General features: G+C 36.0%; 1 protein-coding gene across 1 annotated transcript in view; it reads right to left on the bottom strand.

Annotated features, from left to right (window-relative positions):
• Nucleotides 1-9,639, bottom strand: part of ACADVL (acyl-CoA dehydrogenase very long chain) — a 30,201-nt gene that overhangs the window by 3,356 nt on the left and 17,206 nt on the right. Inside the window, exons 9-12 of the mRNA XM_033084262.2 lie at nt 7,323-7,448; nt 3,995-4,155; nt 3,627-3,664; nt 866-1,004 (exon numbers count right to left, since the gene is read on the bottom strand). Coding sequence (XP_032940153.1) covers nt 866-1,004; nt 3,627-3,664; nt 3,995-4,155; nt 7,323-7,448 — 464 coding nt within the window. The remainder of the gene's footprint in view (nt 1-865; nt 1,005-3,626; nt 3,665-3,994; nt 4,156-7,322; nt 7,449-9,639) is intronic.

Genomic DNA, 9,639 nt, shown 5'->3' with positions numbered 1-9,639 from the left:
AAATTCCCCAAAAACCGCCTCCAAAACCCCCCAAAATTCCCAAGATTTCCCCAAATCCTCCTGAATTCCCCCCAAAATTCCCCCAAATTTTCCAGGATTCCTCCCAAAAATCCCCAAATTCCTCAAAATCCCCAAAATTCTCCTCCCAAATCCCAGAAAATTTCCCTCAAACCTCCCCAAATTCCCACTCAAATCCCAAAAATTTCCACAAATTCTCCCCAAATTCCCTAAAAACCACCTCTAAAATCCCCCAAAACTCCCAAAATTTCCCCAAATCCTCCCGAATTTCCCCCCAACTTCCCAGGGTCCCCCCCAGAATTCCCAAAATCCCAAAATTTCCCCAAAATTCCCCCCAAATCTCCCCAAATTCCCACTCAAATCCCAACAATTTCCACAAATTTCCACAAAATTTCCCCCAAAATTCCCCAAATTCCCCCCAAACTTTCCAGAATCCCTCCCAGAAATCCCAAAATTTCCCAAAATTCCCCAAAATTCTCCTCCCAAATCCATAAAAATTCCCAAAATTCCACAAAATCTTCCCAAATCCCCCCAAACTTTCCAGAATCCCTCCCAGAATTCCCAAATTTTCCACAAATTCCCCCAAAATTCCCCCCAAACTTCCCAGGGTCCCTCCCAAAATTCCCCAAATTCTTCAAATTTCCCAAAAATTCCCCAAATTCCAAAAAATTTTCCCCAAATTCCCTCCCAAATCCCTAAAAATCCCCCCCAAAATTCCCAAATTCTCTCCCAAATCCATAAAAAATCCCAAAAATCCTCCTGAAATTCCCCAAAAATTCCCCCCAAACTTCCCAGGATCCCTCCCAAAAATCCCAAAATTCCCCAAAAATCCCAAATTTTCCCCAAATTTCCCCAAAAATCCCAAATTTCCCCAACCCCACCTCGGTGACGTAGTGCAGCAGGGCCATCCTGCCCAGCTTCTCCTGGATGGCCCCGAATTGGTGAATTTTGGCCCCAAATTGGGTCCTGGAGGCAGCGTGCGAAACCTGGGGGGGAAAAAAATTAAAAAATCTCAAAGAAAAATTAAAAAAAAATCACAAAGAAATCTCCCCCCAAAATCACAAAAATCACAAAGAAAAATAAAAAAAAAACACAAAAAAATCCCCCCCAAAATCGCAAAAATCACAAAGAAAAATCCCCAAAAGTCACAAATAAAAATTTTAAAAATTCCCAAATAAAAATCCCCAAAAATCACAAAAATCCCAAATAAAAATTTTTAAAAATCCCAAATTAAAAATCCCCCAAAAATCACAAAAATCACAAATTAAAAAAAATCACAAATAAAAATTTTAAAAAATCCCAAATTAAAATCCCCCAAAAATCACAAAAAAAACGCAAATAAAAATCACAAAATATCACAAAAATGCCATAAAAATCCCCCCAAAAAATCACAAATAAAAATTTTTAAAAATTTCAAAAAGATCCCCCCCAAAATCACAAAAATCACAAAGAAAAATTTAAAAAAATCACAAAAAATCCGCCCCCAAAACCCACAAAAATCACAAATAAAAATCCCCCCAAAAATCACAAATAAAAATTACCAAAAAATCACAAAAATCCCAAATAAAAATCCCCAAAAACCCCAAATAAAAATCCCCAAAAAATCCCAAATAGAAATCACAAAAATATCACAAAAATCCCAAATAAAAATCCCTCCAAAAAACCACAAAAATCCCAAATAAAAATAAGAAAAATCACAAAAATCCCCCCAAATTCACAAAAATCCCAAATAAAAATCCCCCCAAAAATCCCAAACAAAAATCCCCAAAAATCCCGAAATAAAATCCTCAAAAAAATCACAAAAATCCCAAATAAAAATAAAAAAAATCACAAAAATCCCCCCCAAAAATCCCCCCCAAAAATCACAAAAATCCCAAATAAAAATCACAAAAAAATCCCATATAAAAATCCCCCCAAAAATCCCAAATAAAAATCCCCAAAAATCCCAAATTAAAATCCCCAAAAAAATCACAAAAATCCCAAATAAAAATCCCCCAAAAATCCCAAATAAAAATCCCAAAAAAATCACAAAAATCCCAAATAAAATTTTTTTTAAAATCCCAAATAAAAATCCCCCCCAAAAATCACAAAAATCCCAAATAAAAATCCCCAAAAAATCCCACAAAAATCCCAAATAAAAATCCCCAAAAAATCCCAAATAAAAATCCCCAAAAAAATCACAAAAATCCCAAATAAAAATCCCCAAAAAATCACAAAAATCCCAAATAAAAATCCCCCAAAAATCCCAAATAAAAATCCCCAAAAAATCACAAAAATGCCAAATAAAAATCCCCAAAAATCCCAAATAAAAATCCCAAAAAAATCACAAAAATCCCAAATAAAAATCACAAAAATATCACAAAAATCCCAAATAAAAATCCCTCCAAAAAATCCCAAAAATCCCAAATAAAAATAAGAAAAATCACAAAAATCCCCCCCAAAAAATCACAAAAATCCCAAAGATCCCAAATTTGGGGAGTCCCCAAAAAATCCCCAAAAATCCCCCAAAAATCCCAAAAATCCCAAATAAAAATCCCCAAAAAATCCCAAATAAAAATCCCAAAAAAACCACAAAAATCCCAAATAAAAATAAAAAAAAATCCCAAAACTTGGGGGGGGATCTACAAAATCCCGAAATTCCCAAAATTTGGGTTTTTTTTACCCATTTTTTGGGTTTTTTTGCCAGTTTTTGGGTTTTTCCCACTGATTTTTTCAGGGTTTTTCTGCCCTGATTTTTTGCCTTTTTTTCCCCCAATTTTTGAATTAATTCTCCCGATTTTTTGGGTTTTTTTCCCCATTTTTCTGGGTCTTCTCCACTGATTTTTGGGGGTTTCTTCCCCAGTTTTTTGGGGGTTTTTCCTGATTTTTTGAAATTTTTTCCCGATTTTTTGGGGATTTTTTACCTGATTTTAACTCAATTTTCATGGGGATTTTTGGGGTTTTTAACCCAATTTTAACCCGATTTTCACGGGGTTTTTTTTCATTCCCATATTTTTTAGGAGTGGAATTTTGAGAATTTCAGGATTTTTGTTCATTCTCTCACCACCTGAGCCAGCAGCCCCCTCATTGTCCCCACCATGGGGAGATTTTGGGATTTTTTTACCCGGATTTTTGGTGTTTCTAACCCGATTTTAACCTGATTTTCATGGGGGTTTTTGGGATTTTTTACCCGGATTTTTGGTGTTTCTAACCCAATTTTAATCTGATTTTCACGGGGATTTTTTTGATTCCCAGGGATTTCAGGACTGGAATTTTGGGAATTTTGGGATTTTTGTTGATTCTCTCACCGCCTGAGCCATGAGCCCCCGCATTGTCCCGGCCATGGCGGCGGCCCTGGGTGTAATTTGGGATTTTTGGTGTTTCTAACCCGATTTTCATGGGGATTTTTTTGATTCCCAAGGATTTCAGAACTGGAATTTGATGATTTTGTTGATTCCCTCACCGCCTGGGCCATCAGCCCCCGCATCGTCCCCACCATAGCGACGGCCCTGGTGATTTTTGGTGTTTCTAACCCAATTTTAACCCGATTTTCACGGGGTTTTTTTTGAACCCCACCATTTTTAGGACTGGAATTTTGGGATTTTTGGGATTTTAGGTATTTTCCTCACCGCCTGAGCCATGAGCCCCCGCATGGTGCCCGCCATGGGGATTTTTAGGGTTTTTAATTGGATTTTTGGTGTTTCTAACCCGATTTTCACGGGGTTTTTTTTGATTCTCATTGTTTTCAGGACTGGAATTTTGGGATTTTTGGGAATTTCAGGATTTTTCTCACCGCCTGGGCCATGAGCCCCCGCATTGTCCCGGCCATGGCGACGGCCCTGGCGATTTTTGATGTTTCTAACCCGATTTTAATCTGATTTTCACGGGGATTTTTTTGAACCCCACCATTTTTAGGTGTGAAATTTTGGAAATTTTGGGAATTTTGGTATTTTCCTCACCGCCTGGGCCATGAGCCCCCTCATCGTCCCCGCCATGGCGGCGGCCATGCCGAAGCGCCCGTTGTTCAGGATGTTCATCGCCACCTTGAAGCCGCCGCCCGGCGCCCCCAGCACGTTCTGGGCCGGGACCCGCACGGAGTCGAAGTGAACCGAGGTGGTGTTGGAGGCGCGGATGCCCAGCTTCTTCTCGGGGGGGCCGCTGGCATGGGGGGAATTGGGGAAAAAGAAAAAAATATAAATTAAAAATGAGATTTTTCTGAGTAAAAATGGGATTTTCTGAGTAAAAATGGGATTTTTCTGATTAAAAATGAGATTTTTCCGGTCAAAATCGCCAATTTCAGCCCCAAAATCCCGAATTTTCAACTCAGATTCCTCACAGAATTCACCTCACAATTGTTTAAAAATGATCTGAAAATTTCCGGATTAAAATTCACCAAAATTGCGAGATTTTTCTGGTTAAAAATGAGATTTTTCTGATTAAAAATGAGATTTTTCCGGTCAAAAATCGCCAATTTCAGCCCCAAAATCCTGAATTTTCAGCTCAGATTCCTCACAGAATTCACCTCAAAAATGAAAATTGTCAGATTAAAAATAAAATAAAATTTGCCAAAATTTCCTCAAAATCACTTAGAGATTTCTGGTTTAAGTCTCTTTAAAATTCCCCTGGAATCCCCCCGTGCACTCGTTGGGATTTTCCCTTTGGGATCCCCAGCTTCTTCTCGGGGGGGGCCGCTGCCGTGGGGGGAAATGGGGAAAAAATTAATTAAAAGGGGATTTTTCTGAGTAAAAATGGGATTTTTCTGAGTAAAAACGAGATTTTTCTGAGATTTTTCTGATTAAAAATGAGATTTTTCTGATTGAAAATGGGATTTTTCTGAGTAAAAATGGGATTTTTCTAATTTAAAATGAGATTTTTCTGATTAAAAATGAGATTTTTCTGAGTAGAAATGGGATTTTTCGGAGCAAAAATGAGATTTTTCTGATCAAAAATGAGATTTTTTCTGATTTAAAATGAGATTTTTCTAATTTAAAATGAGATTTTTCTGGTTAAAAATGAGATTTTTCTGATTAAGAGGTTTTTCTGATTGAGAGATTTTTCTGATTGAAAATGAGACTTTTCTGATTAAAAATGAGATTTTTCTCATTAAAAACGAGATTTTTCTAATTAAAATAAAATTTTTCTGACTAAAAATGAGATTTTTCTGACTAAAAATGTGATTTTTCCGATCAAAATCGCCAATTTCAGCCCCTAAATCCTGAATTTTCAGCTCAAATTCCTCACAGAATTGTCTAAAAGTGATCTGAAAATGCTCAGATTAAAAATTAATTAAAAATGAGATTTTTCTGATTTAAAACAAGATTTTTCTGGTCAAAAATGAGATTTTTCTGGTTAAAAATGAGATTTTTCTGATTGAAAATGGGATTTTTCTGATTAAAATGAGATTTTTCTAATTTAAAATGAGATTTTCTGGTTAAAAATGAGATTTTTCTGATTAAAAATGAGATTTTTCTGATTGAAAATGGGATTTTTCTAATTTAAAATGAGATTTTTCTGGTTAAAAATGAGATTTTTCTGATTAAGAGGTTTTTCTGATTGAGAGATTTTTCTGATTAAAAATGAGATTTTTCTGATTGAAAATGGGATTTTTCTGATAAAAAACGAGATTTTTCTGAGTAAAAATGAGATTTTTCTCATTAAAAACGAGATTTTTCTAATTAAAATAAGATTTTTCTGACTAAAAATGAGATTTTTCTGGTTAAATATGAGATTTTTCTGATTGAAAATGAGATTTTTCTGGTCAAAATCGACAATTTCAGGCTCAAAATCCTGAATTTTCAGCTCAGATTCCTCACAGAATTGTCTAAAATTGATCTGAAAATGCTCAGATTAAAAATTAATTAAAAATCAGATTGTTCTGATTAAAAATGAGATTTTTCTGATTAAAAACGAGATTTTTCCAATTAAAAATGGGATTTTTCTGATTAAAAAAGAGATTTTTCTGAGTAAAAATGAGATTTTTCTAATTTAAAATGAGATTTTCTGGTTAAAAATGAGATTTTTCTGATTAAAAATGGGATTTTTCTGACTAAAAATGAGATTTTTCTGATTAAAAATGGGATATTCTCTTTGCTCTCCCTTGGAATTCCCAAACCCCCCCAGAATCCCCAAACTCTCTGGAATTCCTGACATTCCCAGAATTCCCAAATTCCCAGAATTCCCAAATTTCCCAGAATAATTCCCAAATTCCCAATTTTTCACTCACTGAGTGACCCCCCCCACTCCCCTCTCCACGATGAACGCTGGGATTTTCTCTTTGGCATTCCCAGAATTCCCAAACCCCCCAGAATCCACAAACCCTCTGGAATTCCTGGATCCTCCCACATTCCCAAATTTCCTGGAATTCCCAAATTCCCATTTTTTGTCCCACTCACTGAGTGACCCCCCCCACTCCCCTCTCCATGATGAACACCACGATTTTCTCTTTGCTCTCCCTTGGAATTCCCAAACCCCCTGGAATTCCTGAATTTCCTGACATTCCCAGAATTCCCAAATTCCTAGAATTCCCAAATTTCCCAGAATAATTCCCAAATCCATTCCCAAATTCCCATTTTTAATCCCAACTCACTGAGTCACTCCCCACTCCCCTCTCCACGATGAACGCCAGGATTTTCTCTTTGCTCTGCCTTGAAATCCCCAAACCCCCCCAGAATCCCCAAACTCCTTGGAATTCCTGAGCCCCCCTGGAATTCCTGAATTTCCTGGAATTCCCAGAATTCCAAAATTCCCAAATTTCCCAAATTCTCATTTTTTGTTTCACTCAGAGTCACTCCCCAATCCCCTCCCCACGATGAACGCCGTGATTTTCTCTTTGCTCTCCTCTGGAATTCCCAAACCCCCAGAATCCCCAAATTCTCTGGAATTCCTGACATTCCCAGCATTCCCAAATTCCCAGAATTCCCAAATTTCCCACAATAATTCCCAAAATCATTCCCAAATTCCCAAATTTTCACTCACTGTGTGACCCCCCCCGAACCCCCTCTCCACGATGAACGCTGGGATTTTCTCTTTGGCATTCCCAGAATTCCCAAACCCCCCAGAATTCCCAAACCCTCTGGAATTCCTGGATCCTCTGGAATTCCTGACATTCCCAGAATTCCAAAATTCCCAAATTTCTCTGGAATTCCCATTTTTTGTTTTTTTATCCCCACTCACTGGGTCACTCCCCAATCCCCTCCCCACAATGAACACCACGATTTTCTCTTTGCTCTCCCCTGGAATTCCCAAACCCTCTGGAATTCCTGAATTTCCTGACATTCCCAGAATTCCCAAATTCCCAAATTTCTCTGGAATTCTGTCCCACTCACTGAGTGACCCCCCCAAACCCCCTCTCCACGATGAACGCTGTGATTTTCTCTTTGCTCTCCCCGGTTCTCTCGTCCTTCACCGGAGTCTTGGCGAAAACCGTGAACAGCTCGGCCAGGCCTCCGTTACTGTGAGAAAAAATATAAATAAATTTGGGTTAAAAAAATATAAATAAATATAAATTTGGGTAAAAACCGTGAACAGCTCGGCCAGGCCCCCGTTACTGCAAAAAAATATAAATAAATTTGGGTTAAAAAATGAGAATTTGGGTAAAAACCGTGAACAGCTCAGCCAGGCCCCCTTTACTGCAAAAAAATATCAAATTTTGGGGTTAAAAAATATAAATAAATATAAATTTGGGTAAAAACCGTGAACAGCTCGGCCAGGCCCCCATTACTGCAAAAAAAATATAAATAAAATATCAAATTTGGGTTAAAAAATATAAATAAATTTAAATTTGGGTAAAAACCGTGAACAGCTCAGCCAGGTCCCCATTACTGTGAAAATAAATATAAATAAATATAAATTTGGGGTGAAAAAATGGGAATTTGGGACAAAAACCGTGAACAGCTCGGCCAGGCCCCCGTTACTGAAAAAAAATATAAATAAAATATCAAATTTGGGTGAAAAAATATAAATAAATATAAATTTGGGTAAAACCGTGAACAGCTCGGCCAGGCCCCCGTTACTGTGAAATAAATAAAAATAAATATAAATAAATATAAATTTGGGTTAAAAAATATCAATAAATATAAATTTGGGTAAAAACCGTGAACAGCTCGGCCAGGCCCCCATTACTGTGAGAAATATAAATAAATATAAATTTGGGGTGAAAAATGGGAATTTGGGACAAAAACTGTGAACAGCTCGGCCAGGCCTCCATTGCTGAAAAAATAAATATAAATAAATATAAATTTGGGTTAAAAAACATAAATAAATATAAATTTGGGTAAAAACCGTGAACAGCTCGGCCAGGTCCCCATTGCTGAAAAAATAAATATAAATAAATATAAATTTGGGGTGAAAAAATGGGAATTTGGGTAAAAACCGTGAACAGCTCGGCCAGACCTCCATTGCTGAAAAAAAATATAAATAAAATATCAAATTTGGGTGAAAAAATATAAATAAATATAAATTTGGGTAAAAACCGTGAACAGCTCGGCCAGGCCTCCGTTACTGCAAATAAAATATAAATAAATATAAATTTGGGGTGAAAAATGGGAAATTGGGACAAAAACCGTGAACAGCTCGGCCAGGCCCCTGTTACTGTGAAATAAATATAAATAAATATAAATTTGGGGTTAAAAAATATAAATAAATATAAATTTGGGTTAAAAAATATAAATAAATATAAATTTGGGGTGAAAAATATAAATAAATATAAATTTGGGTTAAAAAATGGGAATTTGGGTAAAACCGTGAACAGCTCGGCCAGGCCTCCATTGCTGTGAGAAAAATATAAATAAATATAAATTTGGGGTGAAAAATATAAATAAATATAAATTTGGGTGAAAAAATATAAATAAATATAAATTTGGGTAAAAACCGTGAACAGCTCGGCCAGACCCCCATTACTGTGAGAAATATAAATATAAATAAATATAAATTTGGGTTAAAAAATGGGAATTTGGGACAAAAACCGTGAACAGCTCGGCCAGGCCTCCATTACTGCAAAAATAAATATAAATAAATATAAATTTGGGTTAAAAAATATAAATAAATATAAACTTGGGTAAAAGCCATGAACAGCTCGGCCAGGCCTCCATTGCTGTGAGAAATAAATAAATATAAACAAATATAAATTTGGGTTAAAAAATATAAATAAATATAAATTTGGGTAAAAACCGTGAACAGCTCGGCCAGGCCCCCGTTACTAAAAAAAAATAATATAAATAAATATAAATTTGGGTTAAAAAATGGGAATTTGGGGTGAAAAAATGGGAATTTGGGCAAAAACCGTGAACAGTTCGGCCAGGCCTCCATTGCTGAAAAATAAAAATATCAAATTTGGGTAAAAAATATAAATAAATATAAATTTGGGTAAAAACCGTGAACAGCTCGGCCAGGCCTCCATTGCTGTGAAAAATAAATATAAATAAAATATCAAATTTGGGTTAAAAAATGAGAATTTGGGACAAAAACCGTGAACAGCTCGGCCAGGCCTCCATTACTGTGAGAAAAAATATAAATAAATTTGGGTTAAAAAATATAAATAAATATAAATTTGGGTAAAAACCGTGAACAGCTCGGCCAGACCCCCATTACTGTGAAAAAAATAAATATAAATTTGGGTTAAAAAATGGGAATTTGGGACAAAAA

The sequence above is a fragment of the Catharus ustulatus genome, chromosome 37 (genome assembly GCF_009819885.2).
Source record: "Catharus ustulatus isolate bCatUst1 chromosome 37, bCatUst1.pri.v2, whole genome shotgun sequence".
Lineage (NCBI taxonomy): Eukaryota > Metazoa > Chordata > Aves > Passeriformes > Turdidae > Catharus > Catharus ustulatus.
The sequence above is the reverse complement of the archived record's forward strand: the minus strand, read 5'-3'. Positions and strand labels throughout refer to the sequence as shown.